Below are 21738 nucleotides of genomic sequence, written 5' to 3'. Positions count from 1 at the left end.
GGCCCATGCAACAGTCCCCTTTAATGCAATTAGGCTGCACCGAAATTCACACACTCATAGATATGAGTCCTCTCAACATGCCTGATTTGTTTTTCATCAAGAGCCATGAATTATTCCCCCGGGAAAATGTGCGATAGATTTTCACACAATGACAAAGAAAAAATCCTGGATCCGCCCCCTGATCAGAATCCATTTAATCGGTTCTTACCTGACCCACAACACACTCCTCCATCAAGTTTCATGGTAATCCGTCCAGCTGTTTTTTTGTACAAGTCCATAACTATAATTTACAAACAAACAAACGCAGGTTTAAAGAGGTGTAAATTACTTTTAGTATGTAGAAAATCAGAACCAGGGTTTAAGATCAAATGTAAGCAGTGGGCAAGCCTGCAATAGTTCATCAGTCTCAACAGTCTTTGATCAAATTGATATTTAATGCAAGCAATCATATTTCATTGGTTTAGTCTTCTAATGGGTGAAATGTTGGTTGGCCAATGCGGTGCCTTGCTGCATAACATTGCATTGCAGGAAAATGGATCTCGATGAGACCCCTGCATTGATAAATTTGCTCAATTAAAATGAGTTTTTATCATATCTATATGATACCACTTTTATAATATTTAATAATCACCCAGCCAGAGATATTATCCTCATCCAGACGTTGGAAACTAAAGAAAAAGACAAGATAACTAAAGTGTTTGTTTTGTGCACGTAAGCACGTAGGTTTAATAACCATGGGGAGCGGAGAGAGATGGGAGGTTGACATAGGGGAGGAAACAGGAGAATGAGGAGAACTGGTGCAACAGGGAAAACCCCCCCCGCCACACACATCAGAGACAACATCACATTACATCACGCGCTACATTTAGTCACAATTTCTTCCCAGCCCTACATGGTAATGTCAATAACACTTCACTTGTGGTTGTTGATATAAAGCACTCTAGGAAATTCAACAGAGGTTCGCGAGCTGCATCCGAGACAAAAGAAGAGGTTCCAAACCTCATGTAAAATGAACCACTTCAGTGGGGGATAAAACATAAAACACTTAAAAACCAGAGTTAGTAGGTCTCACAGAGAGGAAACAGATTCTAGGCAAAGTAAGAGTTCACAGTTAGTCGCTTCCTTTACTCCCCACCAAGTAAACTTGACTGGGATGCAGCTACTTAAACTACAAAGCAAGAAAATAAATAATATGTCCAACTAAACAATGTGAAGGAGAGGAAACTATATGCTTTCTATCAGTCTTGTTTAACTGTGAACTTTTTGGAACAGTGAATATGAGGGTTTAGAGCCTACGGAGCTTTCTGTGGCCTTCTAAAACTGACAAAGAACACAGTGTCGGAGTTTTCTCTAGTGCTTTTACAGACAACCAAACCTGATCATTTAAACAGTGCCATCCAGGGTCTGTGCCAATGTGCTTGAGTTAGCCTGTTTGAGGTGCAAGTCACCTTCCATTTCTTGCTTGCCGCACCTGCGGAAACATTTAGTGTCAGTGCCTTTCGAGGTCGGACTGAGCTTGTATGTAATTCAGGTATCTGTGCAACAAAAGGCTCAGAGTGAGCACGTCAGAGCTTACCCAGAGACTGGTCCATTTCCTGTTCTTTCATTTGACTGCTGGTCCAACTCTGCAAGCAACTTCAGTATATTCAGTGCAGCCTGTGGAGGTGAAGAATCAGTTAAGTTACTGTAGTGAGCGACTCAGCTGCTGCTCACTAGAGTAGCAACCTGCAAAGAAAACGGTACAATGTCCGTGTAGCAGATGCTCTTCTTTAAAGAGAAGTTGGGGGACAGGAAGCAGTCGATCTGTACCAATTTTTTCTTACCATGTTTGTTTTGGGCCGAACTCAAACAATCAGTTTATAACATTTTCTGGTCATTTCTGAGTGACTGAAAGCACCCCCGCCCGCACTGAGGATGTGTTCTGTTTTTTTGCTGGAACGTTCTTCTCTCCGGGTTAATGGAGCTCACGAATGCTGCCACTCTTCACAACATGAGTTTGTACATAGACATTAGACTGTGGAGAAGCATTGAAGCTTGAACATAACTTGTTCTTCTCAGACTCACCATATCATGACAGGATTCTACATCTTTCCCAATCCCATGACTGATGAGCGGTGGCTGGGATGAGCAGTTAATCAGTGACACAAACTCATTCTTATTGTTTTTGGGGAAATCTTTGTACTCCACCTGTAATAAGACATCATATTTTAGTCTCTTTAAATCAAATGCATGAAGGTCAGTGGCCTTACTGAGTTGAAAGCGGTTGTTTACCTGCAGGTTCTGCACAGAGGCAAGGTAGCCGAGCTGTTCTGAAGGCCTGGTGAGGGGTCCGTGGGGCAGTTGGTTCAGGTTATTTTTGTTCTTTAGGATAGTCTCAGCAGTCAGGGATGCCCCTGCGTAAAGCAGCTCATTGGCAATCATGGCAGTGATTGTGGCTTTGCCTGGGTTGGGCAAAGGTCGATTGACCTGGGATCCTTGGCAGACCCCGACTGCTTGAGCCACCTCGGGTACCATGGGCAGGATTCCTGCAGGCAGCTGCTGGTGGCTCATGTAAGGCAGTCGGAAGTCCTCCTCCTTAGAACCTTCAAAGGGGAAATAATAACAGAATTCAATAAAACAAAGCCATGACTATGAGAGGACATCTCCTTCAACAGATAATAAAACTCACTCAGTGCCACCTCCTCTATGGAGCCAGGTTCAAAGAAGGTCACTTTACGCCCATCACCAGGTTTTTTCACTGGGGTCTAAATATTACAAAACATTGTAAGTACATGAAGGTTTACCATGACTTGCTTGTTAGAGGTCTGGCTGTACCTTCTCGTCAGTTTTAAGTGCCGGTTTGGGGGGCTGAGGCTGAGGCACTTTGTATCCCAAGAGGTCCAGCATTTTCTCTGCTGCGTTCCTCTTTGCCACCTTCTTGCTTGGTCCCAGTCCCTCGGCAGACTGGCCACACACGGAAACCTGTGCCACAGAACACATAGCATACACAGATCAGAAACTGAATGGGAGACAAGTGAGCAGGCAAAGGAAAACAGAGCCATAAGTCTTGCTACGGAAACATTTACTGCTGACTCACCTGCATGACAAACTCTCTGCGCCGCGGTAGACCTCTCTCGGTCACCATGCTGTACTCCGGCTCCTTCTCCTTCTTGGCCTGCTGGATCTGAGCCAGGCGGCTGATGGGATTCATGCCCTGACCATACTCTGGGCTGGTCTGCAGCTGTTGGTGTGACATGTTAATTTAGCGTCTTAAGGTTTGTATTGATTATCCTTTTTCCAACCCATTAGATTCATTACCTTGATAATGGATTTGGTTTTCTTTTTGATGCGTGGAAGCGTCTTTTCCACGCTGGGTATGTGGGGTAGCCTCTTCAACTCCCTCAGCACTGCTGCTGCCGCAAGCTTCTTAGCAATCTTTTTACTCTTTCCCTCGCCCTGGCCAGTGAACTCCCCGACTGTAACACACACTAAGAAACTCTTCATGTGTGGAGGGCCTTCTTCCTTTAAAACCTTTAAACACAGGAGTTTCCAATTACTCTCAGAAAAGAGTGCAGAAAAACACAGATCTTCTAAAACTGAACTGGAAAAGATGTGTTGTAATGTTGTATATATACACAGTCTGGACAATTAACTAATATTAATTTTTTTCTTCTTCACTGTAATTAAATAAAATAATAGATACTACTACCAGATGTCTTAATTGACTTCTTGTTTCTTGAGCACGTGTTGTTTCAGTATTGGTTCATACACAAAAAGTTCACACAAAGTTAAACCAACATAGCTCTACTGTATGGCTAAATTGTTTTCTTCCTGTTAAAGTTTATCAAGAGAAATGTAGGAATCACCTCAAAGTTGACAGGTAAGTTTCGCTTAAGTGCAATTTCAAAAACTTGACTGATTTCGGATTTGTTGAGATTCTCCTCCTCCGGCTCTCCATTCATCTGTCAACAGCAGAATGCATATTAAAGAGAGAGAAGCAGCATGTCTGAATAGAATCGCACACAGAGGGTTTCTCACACTATCTTATACAGTGTGTGCTTGTGCTTCTTTTCTCACCACTGGCAACTGTTGCAATATTGGCTCCTTCTGCAGCACTTTCATGGCCTTGGCAGCAGCCTCGTGTTTGGCTAGCTGCCGTGTGCGTCCCTTTCCAACAAACTGCTGACCTCCAATGGAGAGCTCCATGTGATATAACATTGGACCCACTGGAGGAAATGGGTAATAGTACCTGGACACACGAGAAAGTAATTTGTTTTCCATCTCAAAAAGAGACTCAATGACATTAAAATAGCCAAAATGCCCTCATCTTATTCCCAAGTGAAGGAAACTCACTGTTGCATAGAGCGCTGGTACGGCCCTGGAGCTCGGACGTTGTAGTTGAAGTTTGGCGGTCTCATCCCCGGGTATGGGTCGATGGGTTTATACATAGGCTTTTTACCAAGCTTCATACATAGTGCATTCAACTCCATAGTGTGTGTCATGCCATCTACTACAAGCCCAACACAAACAAAACCAACACACCAAAGATAAAGAATACACATGAGCAAACCCTTTTCTGCAAAACATTGCAATGAGAAAAAGAGAGAGACTGCGACAGAGACAGTGGGAACCGCCCACCTGGGTTCTTGCCTGTGTTGCGGGGGGTCCTCATGGTGGGCTTGGGAAGCGTTGTCTCAGCGAGGGAAGAAGCGGCAGCGGAATGCTGGGCTTTCTTGATGCTGGTCCCCTCCGCCTCCCAGTGTTGATCTCCCAGTGTGAGTCTCACTGAGAAAATCTGACCAAAGCAGGAGACAGAGGCAAATCAATTGTGACTCACTCACATAAACCTACTGCAAATGAACAGCATTGATGAAATTACATCATAGGCTAGTTCGTTAACGTTACTCTCAACATACCTTGGAGTGAGCTGGTCCTTGCTCACAAAGCAGCTTATACTCAGGTTGGATCTTGTTGAAACGGGCTAACTCATTCACCAAACACATGGGGGTCTTCTCTTTAGGGTTTGCCATGTTAGATACTATAACAACATAAAAAGATCAAAAATAAGTGTCAACACAAGCAGAAAATGAGGATTCTTGTCTTAAAGTCTGAAAACAAATACCCAAAGTCTTCAGAGATATATGAACATTTGACATTAAGCATAACATTTTAAACATTTCACTAAAATTTAAAATAATGAGTGGAAGATTTTTTAGAATTTATGGTAAATAAAAAAAAGAGAAGAAAACTAAAACATGTGGTATTTACCACAAGTACTAGGGGCTAAACAAGAGTTGACACATTACAAACTATAGATTTAATGTTAAAAAAAAAAGGAGAAATACATATTCTTAACAAACCTGTGGTGGTATTGTAGGGGGTGGCAGAGCCTGCAGGGAGGGCGGAGCTCCTGATGGGCTGGCTCGCGCTCTCTGAGGGCAAGGTGCCTGAGGCACAGGGGATGCTGTAACCAGGCTGTGGCTGCCCCAGCTGCAGTGGGGCAGGAGCAGCCGGCATGGGGCTAGAAGGACACTGAAACTGGAGCTGGGACATCCTTGTTGGTGTAGCTTAGTTGGCTGAGGTCAAGATTAGAATTTACCAGTTCAGCAATGGTGAATGCCAAAGTGGGAGGAACTGTTGATTGAGGAGGTGTGAATGTAAGCTCTGCCTGGAAAAATAAAACACAAGATAAAAAATATGGTTATATTCTTTTCTACAAATGGAGGTAAACTACAGTATTTTCAAAGAAAAGGCATAGGAAAAGGATAAATGATATGACCTTGGAAAGGGTTGCCAACCACAGGCCTGAGACAAAGACAACCCCCTGTGAATGATTTCGTTTCCAAGTCACTCAGCTGGAATGTATTTGGATAGTGGGATAAACTAATGCAGAGATGGGGGAGAACAAGCAAAACTCTCCCCAGAAAGGCCTCAGCTGCCTGGATCAGGTTTGACACCAGCACCCTCTCACTGTGAGGCAACAATGATCCTACTGAGCTTCAACAACTTCAACTCCTAACCTTTGAGCTGGTACATTTACATGCACATTTCCATGCAAAGTATGTCATCTGATACTTTGTCTTTGATTCTAGTATAACTACAATGATCCCTTTCTAACTATATGGCAGAATATAGCCTCAATGACCAACATGGGAAAATATTTCAGTTTAGCTCTGGTGTCTGCCCTGATAGCGATTACAGAACCTGTCTTTCCTGAACTTACATATCAAATCTGCACATGACAACATTTTTGAGAAAATATTCCATCTGAAGCAATAGATTGTCTCAAGTTTCACATTTATTTACAAGCCATTAGATGAACAGCAGAGCAGAGCAACATGATGAGCATCTTAAAACTGTCCTGTGCAAATGTTTACTTGCTCGGCGTTGAAATCACTAATGAGGGTCTGAATATAATACATACATGCATAGAGAGTAGGCAGTGATTTGTAAAGGATCCAAACAGAGCTCAGCCGGCATGTCAGCATTAAAAGGGCAACTTTATTAGTCACAGCAAACGAGAACAAGGCCAAAATGATCATGAACAACACTGGATGTGATGTGTGAAGCGACACTGACTAGCTGCTGAAACAGTGAGACAACACCCCACTGTTAGCTTGGTCTGCGTGTTCTCCTCTCTCACTTCTGGCTCTGGTTGTCAGTGAGGATGCAGCTGATCTAGAAACCTACACATGATTTTATTCTCATTTAAGATGCTGGTTTGCGAGGTTTGGACCCCAGTCCGGCTGTTGAGGGCCCTGGGAGCCTCTGACTACTGTGATTCAACAAATACAACTCGTCTGCACTGATTTTAAAACGTGCATTTTGTAGCTTAATGTTAGCCACACAAACTAGCTACGTTGTTACAGTATTTACTTTGAAGTTGGATAGCTTCAAAAAGGGATGGACCGGCATGCTAGCTGGCTAGCTTTTGCAAATGTGAAGCATTAATCGCTGCAAATATTAACACAACTTTCTCTTCGTTTAGTTTATGGTGATTCCACCATGTTTGTGCAAAGGTCTATAAAGCAGACATTACTCCCAATGAAAGACAGTAACTGTTTCGTGATGATATCAGGCCACCGGGGGCTTTCCCTGAGGAAAACACTAGCTAACCGGTTGGCTAGCTACAGAGGAGGGGATGGATGACAATGATGGAACAACCTCTGCAGGAAAAAAACACAGCCTGACATTTAAGACACTGCACAAAGTCTGTCTGCATGAAGCCGGACTGTCAACTCATCGACTCTAGTACCTGACACTAGTTTATTCACTGAATCAAGTCCACGTATCGTTAAAAACCCCATGAGTGTGGAAGCAGCCGGTGAAACTAGCTAGCTGGCTAACCCCGGACAAGTCAGAGCACAAAGTAAAGCTCACCTCGTCGCTCCTTTACTTCAGTTTTTTAAGTTTCTCCATGGGGCACGTTGGTCTACTAACGTGTGCCTTCGTTAGAGGCTGTTTCAAGGCTCAGGCTGTGCTGTTTTGGTATCAAAATGCGGGCGGTGAGGAGATGGACATTGGGGAGACACGGCAAACACTAAAGAGAATGGCCCTGTCTCGATTCTGTCTGCAGGAAGTGACGTCCGCAGACCGGACGTGCTTTCAAAATAAAGCAGGGTTGACGACACGTCAAGAGGTGCCTCGGTTTTCTTATTGTCTGAAGACAGACTGGGTAATACCCTTTTATATAAAGTCTATGGGTAATACCATACAGTCTGTGGGTAATACCATACAGTCTATGGGTAATACAAGCATATTCAAGCACTTAAAGGGATGTTTCAACGAAAAAATTCTCTACTCACCACTATGCTGAGGGAGGGGTGGGTGAAGTGAGTTTCAGGGGTAAACGTTGTTGCAGCCAAATCCAATACATATGATTTTTAAAAATATACTATATTTATAATAGTTGAAGTTACGGGTGAGGGATTCTTCAAATGTAAAAAAAACTGAAAATAAAACTTGAAATGCCTCCATACTGCTCCTGTGGCATCTTCCAAGTTACCCCTGATATTTCACAAGTGTTTTGTGGGCTCAAACACTTCACCCACCCCTCAATTGGCATAGTGGTGAGTAGATAATGAGTGGATATACATTTTTCTGTTAACTATCCCTTTAAAGCTACACATGGCACTCAGCAGTAGAACACAAACAGTCCCCTGCAATTGAATCAAGCTGCAGCACATTTCACACACTTCACAAATTTGTTTCGTAAATGTGCCTGATTTTTTCATCACGGTCCAAAAATCTAGGATCCGCAACACAATTTGATGGATTCTTCACTGACCAATGCCACATCCTTCCAACAGGTTTTGTAGAAATCTGTGTAGTTGTTTTTGTGTAATCTTGCTTACAAACCAACACATGTACATGACGTAACAAACAGCATCAACAGGGTATTCAGAATTTTATTTTAGAAGTATCAGTGAGCCAAAAAAAACCTGGTTTTACAACACAATGCATCTAAATGGTGTAAAAAAAAAGAATGACACACAAATCACTATCAAGCTCATTATGTTAACTAATAAATATAAAACTGATCATGATTCACTATAAAATATTGCTTCTGTGGTCTATAATCCTTCCTAAACTCTGCTGTAGCTTGAGGATAAGAGCAGTGGGAGAGCTGGTTATAGTGGTTTGAGCGTGTCCTACAGATTACAGGTTGTATGCCTGACAGATGTTCAGAGAGTCTCTCAGCATCAAGTCACGCAGGCGCCACAGTGCATCCGCCATGGTGGTGTGGGCTCCCTTGCTCTTCAACCAGTGAGCTGGCAGCCTGCTCTCCTGCTCTTTGGTCAGGTGAGCATCTCGCCTTTGAGCTGTTGTGGACACAAAGGGTACTGCATTAGAATACACAAATAAACAGTAGGTTTTTGCAAAAAGTGGTTAAAATTGGAGTCAAATGCTTATGCTTATTAAGACAGCAAGATAGCAAAGATGGAATATCCCTCTGGTACCCACACATGTAGAAAGAGCAGATCATTTGGTGCTGAAGTTGTAATATTTTCCTCAGTGATAAAGTAAAGCTGATTGTTTGTAAAAAAGTAGATTTCTTAAATCTAAAAAATGGAGTAAATATGCAGCTGAACAGTCTCTGATTATTGTATCTAATAGTTGATTTAAGCAAGTGTTAGGTCTAGAGTATTGATTGGTCCTGTAATTCAGTGCCCTGTTGCTTATTGGTGAAATGTTCTGCTTTGAGACTACTCTCAATTTAGCCAAGTCCAACTAGTTGCCATTGAAATACGTACAAAACTTCCAAGAAACCCAAAATATCAAGAAGCACCACTTTCACCACCTGATTAACATAATTTTTAAGTTTCATGTCCAAATGATTTTAAGATCTTCTCCTGAAATGATAAGATTACAGACAAACGGACAGAGACCCATCCATCACTATACCTCCCTGCATTTTATGTTGTGGATAATATTGAAATGCTTTTCTGACGTATATTTATATATTTACAGACTATCACTTATTGTTCTTCATTTATATGTGAACAATAATCACATTACCTGTAACAGGAAACATTCTACATCAACATACACGACTTGACTGAAAGAAAAACCAGCTCTTAAAAGTATGAATTTAACATTTTAAAAAGAAATGCATTCAAATCTTTATGCAGAAGCATCATCTTTATGTGGAATCTTTATTTATGAAGAAAAACATCAATATAAAACATACAATCTAATGTGTCCACATGTCAAATCAAGTTTCTGTTCTATCGATATTCTGTTCACACACATACCAAGACAAACACCCCTCACCCAGGAGGCAGTGAGAGAAACCCCAAGACCACTTAAGGAACCCCACCTTTCAGTGTTTGGTCCCACTTGCTGACAGTGGCAGACTCTGAGTTCAGGCCCTCGATGTACTTCAGGTAGGCCTCTGAGTGGAGCACCCTCTGGGTCTTTGGTGGTGGAGCCACAAACATGGGGGTGGTGGGCTGCAGGTGTGAGGGCTGGCCTAACTGGCCCTGCCCTGGATATGGAGGAGGAGCGAGTTGTCCTGGGCTGAACATCCCAGGCTAAAATCAAACAATGAAAATATAATTATTAGGATGTGGAACAACAAAGAGGAATATTTAATTATATGATCAATTATGTAGGGAACAACATTTTCATTTGAATTCAACAAAAATCCATTTGGTCTATTATTTCGGGACTGGGCCTCACCTGTTGCATAAAGGCTCCTGATCCCGGACTTCCTGCCATGCCATTCATACCAGCTCCCATCATACCTGTTCAATGACAGTATTAATTCTCTCTGCATTCAGCACCTGGGGAAAACTCACACTGGTTTCTCTTAAGATCTACAACAATTATTTGTACAGTAGAAATGTTTCTGAATACCGGTTGAATGTTAGTTTGAATATCAGTTGTATGTTAGTTGTTTGGTCTCAGTTTTAACATGCATTACACTGTATCTGTGAATGTGTGTATGGATCCTGTATATTATTGTGGTGGGATGTGTGCACTTTGAGAAAGGATGTTGAAGACCAGAGAGCTTTGCCTCTGCTCGCTGAGTGAATTCGGCTGTGCAGCCTCTGCACCAGGTAAACCCCTCCAGCAGGAGAGACACGACTGGATGTGACTGACTGAGCAGGTGTGGCTAGGACAGTGGCCCTTACCCTGATGAGGCATGCCAGGGTACCCAGGAATACCTTGCTGGAGATGGTGAAGAGGCAGGTGGGGCCCCCCTGCAGGGTGAGGTGACATTGTTGCCACACTCAACAAGCCCTCATGGGGGCCCTGCATGGGCATGTAAGGTGGGCCGTAAGCTCCCATCATGCCTTGGGGGAAGAGGGCGGAGGAGAGGACAACATATCCATGCATAAGTGACATGCAGCTGACTCTAACATAACATGCACTACTACTGCGTTCCCTTTCACACATGCACCTTGAGCCATTCATGCTCACTTATTTTACTTTCTCAAAATGTGTAACTACAACTCTAGGGGGAGCAGAAGCAGCAATATCTCAGTGTAAAACTTAAAAAATAATAAGTTCTAATCACTGTAAATGTTATATTTGATATGATTCAATCAGTTAGGTATACTGAGAACTTAAGAGTGACCCCAGGTTGTATAGCTTTACTTTAAGCTTCCTGACACTGAAATCTGCAGTATAATTGAATTTGTGCATGATAAAAACCACCAGATTGAACATAGCCAGTGATGTCAGAGGTTCAGTGTGTGAAAGGGGCAGACAAATACAAATGGGTCTGAGAAATGTTAGCGAGTAAAATGAGCATGAAAGTTGAGTTTGTTTGGTTTTCCAAGTGATTCATGGTTAAATAACAATCATGCAGTCAATGTCATGCAGTCTCACAGATGAAGCTGGTAAAATAGAACGATGAAATGTAAAACAATATGAAACAGCAGCAAAAGAAGAAAAAATGTAGCTTTGTAAATGTAGTTTTTAGGTCAATATTCCATCCACGTTAAATGGTTAGAAAATTAGAGGATTAAATAGTCCAGCCTTATTCCTCTGCTGCCTTGTTGCCAAACACTCGTGCTGTCTCTGAGAGGGGTTACCTGACACAGGTGTCATGGTCTGGTTTATCATTCCCATAGTGCTGGGCGAAGGCACCACCCCCATCAGTGCCCCTACTGGGGTACCTGCTCTAGGGGATGCTTGCTTCTGGGGTGGTCTGTCGCGCTCTTGGTTCTCCACTATTTTCGCCGCACGTTCTGCAAAATAAAAAAAAATAAAGATTTGAAGTTTTGACTAATGCTCACATTAAAAAGGTCTCTCACAACGAATCAGCTCTCACTCTCACCTTCATACTCGGCTTTCTTGGTAGTTTCGAGGTTCCTCCACTCGGTGCCCACGAGTCGACTCAGCTCCCCAAAGGAGAAGTCAGGGTGTCGAGCTTTGATGACTGCTCGCATTTCACTGCTGAACAGGATATAGCCACTCATGTTGATCTTTCTCTTGGCCCCTTCCTTTTTCGATAAGCCCTTTACTTTGGGAGTGGACTTCATGAAAAAACAAACAAACATGCAAATTAAAAAATCAAACTGGTTATGTGTGTGTGTTTGTGTATGTTTTAGTAGCAGGGGGTTTAAGCCTTTGGACATAAGATTTGGGCTTTTTGAGATGTCAAGGTACCTGAGAAGGTGTGTATGGCTGTGTGTCCATTTCGCTTGCATGTGGCGTTGGTATCTGAGGCATAGAAGGTGTTACTGGAGCCTCCTCATCATCCATATCTTCAATATCATCATCTCCGTCCTCAATGTCGGCCAGTTTAAGCTCAAGCTCCTCTATCTTCTTAGTCAAAAAGGGTGAGGCTTCCTTCTGAGGCACCATCGGTTTTCTGTGCAAGACAGAAGAGACGCTTAGGCTTTGAGGAAATTTGAAAAAATGTAACAAATTAAGCCTTCTGGTTCCCTGACTAACCTGAAATAGTAGATCTCGTCCTCCACCACCTTGGCAGAATATGAGAAGCGTTTGAGACCCTTGAACTTTTTCATCTGCTTCTCAGTCTCAATGTAGCGGCTCTCGCACAGCAGGACGTCGTCCTCTGAAACCTCGGTGGATCTGCATGACAGGAAGTCCTTGAAAGGGGAAACCATACATTTGCCTGGAGAGCAGAGAGGAAGGACAGAACATGTTTATTAATGAAACTGATGATGAACGTCAACATTCAAATTCGTGTTAGGAAGTTATCAAGGCAGTACCTATGACACAGGTCATGAGCAGAGTCTCCTCCAGTTGGCTCAGAAAAACTTCTCTCTTGTAGAACATCTTCGTGGGCTCGTGCTCGGTTTCCTCTGGATGAATGAAGATCGGTCCAAAGAAGTAAGTAGTTCCATTCTGCACCCACAGCTTCTCTATCCTGCAATCAAGGGAATCATATTTCCATTCATTGATATCTCCATAATAATTATATAGCACCAATGACTTATTAGACCTCAGGAGGCCTTTTTACACCAGAGAGAAAAATATATTTTCACTCACCTGGCAACCCGGGGCTTTGACAGACCGTGAGACTTGATGTAAACACAGTCTCCCACTTTAAACCACATGTTGTTGTAGCGCAACTGTTCATAGTGCTGACCACCGGGCTCAGCTGCATTCATCTCCACAGGGACATCCTCCCTCTCCTTTTTGAATAAACACACAGAGGACCCAGGTGGGTGTTTATATTGTGACAAATAAACTTAAATACTGGGTTAGAGTTGGGTTGATTTTCAGTTTTGCCTGTCTGGTCTGATGTAGGAGCTTTAACCAGTTAATTCCATGCAAATTGGCTGAACTGATACTTGTCACGATGAACGTGATGCGCAACCTAAACCCAAATTGTATCTTGTATTGCATTAGCAGTAAGCAATATGACAACATGGTATATAACATTATATTTGTTTGAAAACAGACTAACTAACTGGTGACCGGCAACATAAAATAGATCATAGATCATTACCGCCACCAAGTGGACTGGAGTCACTACACTCTCCTGCTATGTCTAAATATTTGTACTTTCATACCTAGTTTTTGCCTTTTTGTATGTTTAAGTGCAGTGGCACTGACAAGTATGGCCACATGAAGTGCAGTAGAGGCCTGGGTGGTGCACGCAAAACGGTCAAAATTAAACAATGAGAAATGAACACTCATACCCCAATGAGTGCCACTTAGGGGTAAAAGCTGGTTTACCAGTGCGGTTCAGTGTTTAGCTTAATATAACAGACTTTGAAAAGGGGTTTGAAAATATTTGCGCCTGTTCGACACTTCCTGCAAATCATTACTCCACTGTTACACCAAGATCCAGAAACTGATCTACAATTAACTAATCCAACTGAACCAACTGACGCTGTGCAGCTAGGACACAATACACTCTGGATTGTTTTATACCTCAACTCCAGCCTCATCCTTTACACTAGTAGACCAGTATTTCCCACTAGTACCACATATTTAATTATTATTAATTGGACAGCTATTCATTATTTAACAGTTAATTATGAGCAGCTCAGTGAGACCAAAAAAAAAAAAATCATAATTTACAACAAATTACTCTCATCAAAGACATCAAAACTTGGGCAACATAAATTGGCCATGTTCAATATAGCATCCCCTTACCTTCTCCACAAAACCGCCACTCTCTGCATATGAGACTGTTAGCTTGTCCTGGTTAGGTTTGGCGAACATGGAGGCTACACGGACAACGGGCATAGGCACGTCTCGTGAGACCAACTTCACAGAGCTCGTAGGCATGGCCCATATCTTGATCTTCTTGAAGGACTTGTTCCTGGCAGCATAGCGGGATTCACAGACATACACATCCTCGGGCCTGTAGCCCTCCGGCTGCATTTTGAAATAATCCTACAGGCAGCAGAAAAGGTAATGAATAGGTTAGGACAATTCTGCAAAGTAAAAACACTTTTCTTTATGTGGTTATGTTTCTGTAGAGGGTCTTACCTTCACACACAGGACCACACAATTGCCCGAGACTTTGCTGAGTGACACTTTGTTGTAGTAGTCGCTCTTGAAGGTCTCTTTTTCCAGAAACTTGCGTGTGGCCAGGTGGAAGGTTTCAGTGGGCCTGTAGAACCAGCAACCATACAGCCACTTCTCACCTTCAAAACACAAATACATGCAAATATTCAGTACAGGAAAATTAAGAATTTACCATTTTAATGGATAAATTGCAATCATCAATAATCATTATTTAGAATACACAACAAACCTCTATCTAAAAGCTGTTTAAAACCATTTCTTATAAGAATTAAACTAAAAAAAACAGTTGAGTACGGTACCTGCTTCATTCTCCCACAGACGTTCAATACAGACGATGTGTGGCTTCAGGTTCGGTTTCGACTGCTCCACATACACAAAGTCCCCTACGTGGTAGGTGTGGTTTTCAAAGGTGCATTCCTTAGTGTACACACGCTCTGTCTCGGACTCCGACTGCCATGGTTCTCCTTGCCGGTCTCCAGCTTTCTCACCATCTTTTAAGGTAGAAATGTATAATCATTAGAAATGGATACCACATCAACATTTTTAAACCTGTCCATTATAAAAACAGTTCACACACCTTTATTATCCTCCTCGTCCTCTTCTTCTTTCTTTTGCTTGTCTTCCTCAAACTCTTTGGGAATTTTGTCCCTCTTTTCCTGCTCCACGTCACTGTGCAGGTGTTTTGACGTGTAGTTGAGCGCAGTGGACAGGAGAATCTCTCCATTCTTGCATAGCTCATCCCGGATTTTAATGAAAAACTGTTGCAGCTCCACTGAATCTTCAAATATCTCAGAGTCAGTCCTGCAAAAGTACAAAGGTGAAAGGTTTTTCTATTTTGATGTGAACAAAATCTTGTTGTAACCCTAACAAAAGCATAAATATGTGCTTACAGAGAACCAGAAAACAAAAACAGAGCCAATATTTTTACTGAGACAGCCTCAGACTACTTAACATAGAAATCATGTCTTTTTTAAATAAATGTGCATACCTGTGAAGTCTGCGTGCCTTCTCCAGCACCTCAAACATGTGTTCCTGGAAAACATCCAGTCTCCTGTAGCGGCCTCGGTCCACGTTCATCCTTATGACATCAAAGTTAAGTGGTGGCTTCTCAGGAGAGGCTGGATCCACAGCAGGAATCTCAGCCAGCGAGTCGCTGTAGCATCTGCTCTCTTCATCCTGGTGGCCCAGCACTGACACAAACAGGTTCCTGATCAGCTCTCTCACCAGAAGTCCCACAGCCGGAAGCCCAGAGTCCTCGCCTCCCTCCTGCTGCTTACGTGTCTCCAGCAGCACCCGGTGCAACAGCAGAGCGTCCCGGTAGATCAGAGACTCTGGCTCATTGTATATGCAGGCGTTGTTGAACATGAGAACAAAGTCCTCAACCAGGGCTTCAACATCCTGGAAACGGCCAGCCGCCATATGACTTCGCAGGCGCTCCATGTCGATGGGCCTCTTGATGGTAGCATAGTAGTCAGGCAACTCGGCACGAGATGGCAGACGGAGGAAGATCGTGCTCAAACGCCGACCTCGGCGATCAGTGAAGTTTCGCACAGCATCATAGAGCTCATTCAACCTCTGCTGGAGGGGTGTGAGGTATTTGGACTTCTTTGGAGAAACACCACTCTTTCCTAAAAAAAAAAAATACAGCCAGGTTATGTATTGTAAAAAAATAGTGTTACTAACAAATACATGAAAGCACTCAATAGAGCACAGACCACTGCAAGGACTAATAATCTCTCAGCTAGCCTTTTCACAGTTGCCATTGTACACGGTGAATGGGAAAAAAATGAATGTGTGAGGGGGAGACAAATCACGACATCACCAAACAAAGGATTTCTCTGCTGCTGTGATCCTGAATGTGCCCTGCAAATATTTTGTGTTTAACAGGTAAAGATACTGAAGACTCTGTGTTGGCAGATCTTTTATGTTACTATGAGAAGTGTAAAATATTTGGTTCATTATGAAACTGTGGGAGGACAAATTGGGACTCTGACAGGCCAACATCTGTCTCTGTAATTAATGAGAAACTAGATAGAAAAATGAAATCCTTTGCAAAAAGATAAATTGGCGTCTTCCACATGGAGAATTTAATTGTTTTAAATCTCTTCTAGTAAATTGTATACCGTAATGAAAATGTGGTACATTTTAGAAGATTATCAGCAACAATGTAAAGTTAAACAAGCTGCAATTTCACTTGATATCATCAAACTTACTTAGTTTCAGTTTTGGAGATCCCATGTCCTCTTCTTCAGTGGAAGGTCCTAACTCCTTGCGCTTGTCTTTCAGTATCTTCTCCAGAATGTCAGCATCATTATACACCTATGTAATCCAAACACTGGGTGTTACAAGAATGTATTTTATGGTAAAATTGTGCATACAATATTGTCAGAACTCAATAAAACTAGTTCAAACCGTCTACCTGAGATCCCTCTTCATTGTAATGCCTGGCGTTACGGAACATCAACCTCATGTCATCCATCAGAGCTTCTTCTGTGGTGTAGCGCTCAATGCGGACGTTGTGTTCAATGGTTTTCATGTCCATAGGTTCGAGGATGACGTTATAGTAGTCAGGGTAGTCCTTTTTGGAGGGTTTAACCATAAAAAGGTCACTCAGACGCCGACTGGTGCCTGACTCCTTGGCATCGAAAACTGCAGTGTAAAGGGATTTCATTCTGTTCTTCTTGACATTTTTCTTGTGGCTTGAAAAAAAAAAAAAATCAAAAATATAATACAGATAAGCATGAATGAAAATACAGAAGAACAGAATACAAGAATAACACAATAAGGGTGATGTATTGTATTATTTTGTTAAGAAACAGACTAGAGAAGCGTCTGTGGTTTAAGAGAGAGCAATAGATCATTTTAGAAATTTTAAAACTGCTGTACCTTTTCCTCTTGACACTCCCAGCATCAGATGACAAAATGCTGTCACCATCTTCATCATCTCTCCTTAAAAGCTCCCTCCTCTTGGCCTGTCCAGAGAGCAAGAGACAGATGCATATAGTATCACAACAGACACTCATCTTTGTACGCAAGATATGGGAAGATCTTTACTGGTCTGTTTCAAATTATGTGGATTGAAAATATCTTCCAGCACAACCTGACAGAAAATAACTGAAGAATCATTACCTGCATGATCTGCTGAAGCCTGAAGGCTCGTTTGTAAATGCTTGAGTTAGGCATGTTGTAGCGCTTTGCATTCTCAAACATTAGATTGAGGTCAGTGTCCATCTGCTCCACACTTTCATACTCCCCATTCTTCATCTTTGCCCTTAAAAACAAAACAAAATTCACTTAAATTAAATTGAAAATTGATCAATTTCAGAACTTTTAAGCAATGATTTTTAACCAAAATGTTTCTACACTGCTGACTTGTATATATTGAATGAGAGTTTCTTACCTGATCTGCTGCAGAGCGACGGGCTGTTTGATCTGCTGATAATAATCGGGATATTCCCTGCGAGATGGCAAGTGCTGGAAGGGTTCAGAGAAGACCTGGCCCTGGTTGTTCCTGGCGCCCCGCACAGCTTCATACAGCTGGAAGATCGGGTTACTCATCTCCATACTAGAACTCTGACTCTCAGCCTCCGACTCTCCCTCATCATAACACACAGACCCTAAAAACATGCATGTAGTAAGCTGTTACACAAACACAAGTTCAACGTATTCATCTTAAAGCAACAATACTTACCAGAGAGAACAGGGTCGTCCTCACTCTCTGAACCATAGTGAAGAGCGACGCTGACACCAGAAAGTCGATCACCCTGGCCAGACCTGCGATTTCTGAATAGTAACGGTTATGACACAAGGATTACATCATTTAAGATGTTGAAAGAATCCATTTTGTATCAGGGAGTGATTTGCGCTAAAAAAATAATTGTACACTAAATACTATTATTGTTTAATACCTGATGCGAAGACTCGATTTAGTGGGTTCAGCATGTTCAAGTTCGGTCTTCCGCTGGATGAACACCTTCTTTATGGTGTTCGCATCCTGTACAGTAAGATAACCATTGTTATTATTTGAGGGTATGTTAAATCTTATTGAAAAGGGAAAAGTAATCAAAAAGACGAGTTTACCTTAAAAACCTGAGATCCTGGTTCATTGTACATTTTGGCATTTTTGGCCATCAGGTCAATGTCCTTGGCCATCGCATTGACACCTTTATAGTATCCAATCTAGGCGAATGAAATAAGTTGGTGCTAGTTAGAATAAAATATGTTGTGCTGACAATAGTTCATTTTCAGTTTGTGAGTCAGAGGACTACCTGTATTCTTTGAGCGATTGCTCTCAAATCTATTGGCTCCTTGATAACAGCATAGTAGTCTGGGTAATGCTAGAAAAGACAGATAAATACAAACTGATGAGAAAAAGATGGGGGAAAAAAATTGTTTACACTATTAAATTGCCGTAGATTAGAGTAAAACTCGAATGGGTTGCTTTAGCATGAATGAGGCCTTATTAATCGATCATAAACTTGCATGTATTGTTGTTCGAGATGCAAAATAAATGTTAAAAACATATCAGTTTCATGGGCATCATCTTAACCCAAAGACTCTTCAAGGACTTACCACTTTGGAAGGCAGTTTCTGGAACAGTTCACTGACCAGACGCCCTGAGGGATCAGCGTGTGACACTATAGCCTCCAAGAGTTGCTCCAACACCTCCTTCAAACTACCAGTTGAGGTCTGAAAGGTGATAATTATGCATGAATTAGGTTTCATGTAGCACAGCAGCCCTTGTTTTTCTATACAATAAACTCAAGTCACCACAAAATGCAGATTTAAAGCATTTTCATCTACAAATACATGGGATGTTCACATTTCACTCATTGAAGGGGACTGACATATTTCATTGTTTAATATGCTACACACATAAGTTCAGCTAGTACAGTTAGTGACGATCTTATAGACAGACAAAGTAACTTAACACTACATGTAATTAGTACTATCACTTGCCTCGTCCTCTGTTGACATTCCTGGATTATCCATCATGTCGTCAGCATCTTCATCATCATCATCTCCATCTCCAGGCTGCACAAACTCACTCCTTGTTTGGAGATAAACCTGCCACAGCTTAGAGGCAGCTTGATACTCCTCACTGTCCCTCTGAGGGGTTGAACATGGGGGAAAAAATAATGAATACATCAAGACTGTCAGTTGAGGGCCATTATACAAATTAGAAACATAATCTAATTCCCTTGTAAATATTATACAAGACTATTTTAATTAATTATTTATGAATTAACGGAAATAATTTATTTATTACAGGACTAGTTATACTTTAATATAGTAAAATACAGGGAGAATAAACATTAAAAACAAGATTTTAACAAGAATCAGTTTTTAAATTGATATTTTCAAACAGGGTACTTTGGGTAAAATACATGAATAAATGATTCATGATCAAAGTACTCTCTTTGCGAAACCATACCTTGTAGAATGATTTGGCATTGTTGAACATGAGCTGGAAATCCGCAGTCAGCTGCTCCACATCGTTATAATCTTCTGACTTGAGTTTATACTGAATTTTTGTCATGTCAATTGGCTGAGACACAACCTCATAATAATCAGGCAGATTCCTGAAAAGGTACAAGAGAGGACACACATCACCACAGGCTGCGTTTCATGACAACACACAGTCAGATTCTCAGATCTCTGTTTGAAATACAGTAATACGTGTGTAATAGTGTGTTTTTCCTGAGTGCAGGATTTATCTTGGCCAGTTTTTAATGCTATAATAATACCTTCTCTTTGGAACCCTCAGGAAAACGTCACAAAGTTGCCTTCCATGCTCATCCTTGTGGTCCCTGACAGCGTTGAACAACTCGTGGCAAACCGCGATCTGAGAGGGCAGAGGGTGCACGGGAAGAGATAAGACTCCACATCAACTCGTTTAACGGTCGATAACGCAAATCCAACACTGACTGCAAATAAAACCAATACAATAAATATGAGTGTGTTCACCATATCTACAGGAGGAACATTGGAGATCCTTCTTCGCTTCCTGCCACTTCCAGGAGTAGAGGAGGTATCGTCGAGGTCTCCCCCTCCGCTGACACTGCTGGAGGGTGAAGTGGCCCTTCTCCTCTTCGAGCTCGCCGACATCGCTAATCAACAAGCTAGCCCGCTAGCTGCAAAAATACAACACAACGGGGTTTATCTCGGTGTGGATTCTAACCCGGGTTAGACCTGCTTGATTAAAAGGGTTAAAGGGAGCATTGGCCGCTCATCTGTTCATCCTCAACTAGAGTAGTAGTGTGAAGTGAAGCGTTAGCATTAGCATGAATGTATGAAACAAAGCAAAGAGCCGAGCAGCAGTTAGCATATTATCGTAGCTGCCGTCGCTTTCCTACAAACACAGCGAAGCGACATATTATAAAGTTACCTAATAAAACACACACGCTCTGGGGTGAATGGATACAGAAACTGAGTATGAAAAATCTTACCCAAAACGCAGCAAAGTTTGTCTTAGATCCCTGAGCTAAAATGTGTGACGGCTAGCTGGCTAGCTGCTGTTGTTTGAAAACTCCTGCCCGGAAGAGAAGTGCAAGCGCCACATCGTACAGCGCTGCCCTCTAGGGCTTAGGAGAAGGACTGCATCAAAGAGAATACGCTTCCTGTGAAAACATCTTCTACAAATAGACAATTATATATCTTTAACATAATAAAAATATATATTAGAGAGAAGTAGTTCCTAGTTTTTAATGTAATGTAAGTCTGTAACCGAGGCATAACTCTGGCCTATTAAACCATGTGACACTGTAGGGGAAGGTAGTTTATTACATAACACACTTTAACAACACGGTAATTTAAAGTGATTTGCTTTAAAAAGGCATTATTATTATCGTGATTATGATTACGATTACGATTACGATTACGATTACGATTACGATTACGATTATGATTATGATTATTAAAATAGCCAAAATTATATATCGTGTTGTTATTATTTATCATTGTTAATGTTTTATTAAGTGCTTCTGAGTCATGATGAGCTGAGAAAGACCAAAATTGTTAGTCATGATTAAAAATGATTGATGATTAATTATCAAAAACATAGCCAAAGTGTTCACTGCCTTTGGTTCTCTACTTGACACTTTCTACAGTTTTTCAAAATAAAGACCACAGCTGTGAACTTTATTTGCTTTATTCAGAAGTCAAGGAGTGGCATTGTTTTCTATGTGATCACACCTTGGTATTCATCGTTTACGGACAGCAGAGCTACCCTCACATAAAGGGTGGACACAATATCAGAAATGACGTAAAAGCATTGCAAATAGCCCAGTTTAAAAT

The 21738-nt window shown here is 41.8% G+C and overlaps 2 protein-coding genes across 5 annotated transcripts; both read right to left on the bottom strand.

Moving 5' to 3' along the window:
• Positions 1–697: 697 nt before the first annotated feature.
• On the bottom strand, positions 698–7572 carry stau1 (staufen double-stranded RNA binding protein 1). 2 transcript variants are annotated; one of them, XM_035151597.2, is made up of 15 exons: positions 7360–7572; positions 5340–5647; positions 4896–5017; positions 4618–4774; positions 4333–4489; positions 4057–4228; positions 3846–3941; positions 3298–3510; positions 3077–3220; positions 2815–2961; positions 2669–2744; positions 2272–2582; positions 2065–2187; positions 1577–1656; positions 698–1471 (listed from the first exon to the last, which is right to left on the bottom strand). In XM_035151597.2, the coding sequence occupies exons 2-15, from the start codon at positions 5530–5532 to the stop codon at positions 1384–1386; spliced, it is 2079 nt and encodes a 692-aa protein (XP_035007488.1). In that variant the 5' UTR covers positions 5533–5647; positions 7360–7572; the 3' UTR covers positions 698–1383. The 2 variants fall into 2 exon arrangements, with proteins under 2 accessions (XP_035007488.1, XP_035007489.1); XM_035151598.2 differs by having other exon boundaries at positions 4630–4774; positions 7360–7571.
• A 797-nt stretch (positions 7573–8369) lies between these two features.
• pbrm1l (polybromo 1, like) lies at positions 8370–21014 on the bottom strand. 3 transcript variants are annotated; one of them, XM_035151596.2, is made up of 30 exons: positions 20892–21014; positions 20410–20576; positions 20190–20287; positions 19877–20024; positions 19402–19551; positions 19015–19131; positions 18711–18779; positions 18523–18621; positions 18351–18436; positions 18134–18225; positions 17843–18059; positions 17572–17713; positions 17329–17414; positions 16862–17141; positions 16656–16761; positions 15431–16070; positions 15020–15243; positions 14742–14933; positions 14404–14561; positions 14065–14307; positions 12949–13094; positions 12669–12826; positions 12388–12571; positions 12100–12304; positions 11768–11966; positions 11523–11678; positions 10617–10778; positions 10162–10226; positions 9800–10013; positions 8370–8801 (listed from the first exon to the last, which is right to left on the bottom strand). In XM_035151596.2, exons 2-30 carry the CDS (start codon positions 20548–20550, stop codon positions 8638–8640), a joined length of 4941 nt encoding a protein of 1646 aa, XP_035007487.1. In that variant the 5' UTR covers positions 20551–20576; positions 20892–21014; the 3' UTR covers positions 8370–8637. The 3 variants fall into 3 exon arrangements, with proteins under 3 accessions (XP_035007487.1, XP_047195219.1, XP_047195218.1); XM_047339263.1 differs by having other exon boundaries at positions 11607–11678; XM_047339262.1 differs by having other exon boundaries at positions 18134–18216.
• Positions 21015–21738: the final 724 nt, after the last annotated feature.

This window comes from Hippoglossus stenolepis, chromosome 3, assembly GCF_022539355.2.
Source record: "Hippoglossus stenolepis isolate QCI-W04-F060 chromosome 3, HSTE1.2, whole genome shotgun sequence".
NCBI lineage: Eukaryota > Metazoa > Chordata > Actinopteri > Pleuronectiformes > Pleuronectidae > Hippoglossus > Hippoglossus stenolepis.
This window is presented reverse-complemented; position numbering and strand designations above follow the sequence as displayed.

Coding starts and splice junctions, on each gene's coding strand:
- pbrm1l (XM_035151596.2), bottom strand. CDS start 20,550: ATGTCGGCGAGCTCGAAGAGGAGAAGGGCCACTTCACCCTCCAGCAGT. Junction 13,095..14,064: donor GTGGCGGTTTTGTGGAGAAG/GTAAGGGGATGC, acceptor TTATTCAAAAAG/GAGAGGGAGGATGTCCCTGT. Junction 10,014..10,161: donor CAGGAGCCTTTATGCAACAG/GTGAGGCCCAGT, acceptor GTTTGATTTTAG/CCTGGGATGTTCAGCCCAGG.
- stau1 (XM_035151597.2), bottom strand. CDS start 5,532: ATGTCCCAGCTCCAGTTTCAGTGTCCTTCTAGCCCCATGCCGGCTGCT. Junction 5,018..5,339: donor CCCCTACAATACCACCACAG/GTTTGTTAAGAA, acceptor ATGTTGTTATAG/TATCTAACATGGCAAACCCT. Junction 2,745..2,814: donor CACTTAAAACTGACGAGAAG/GTACAGCCAGAC, acceptor TGTAATATTTAG/ACCCCAGTGAAAAAACCTGG.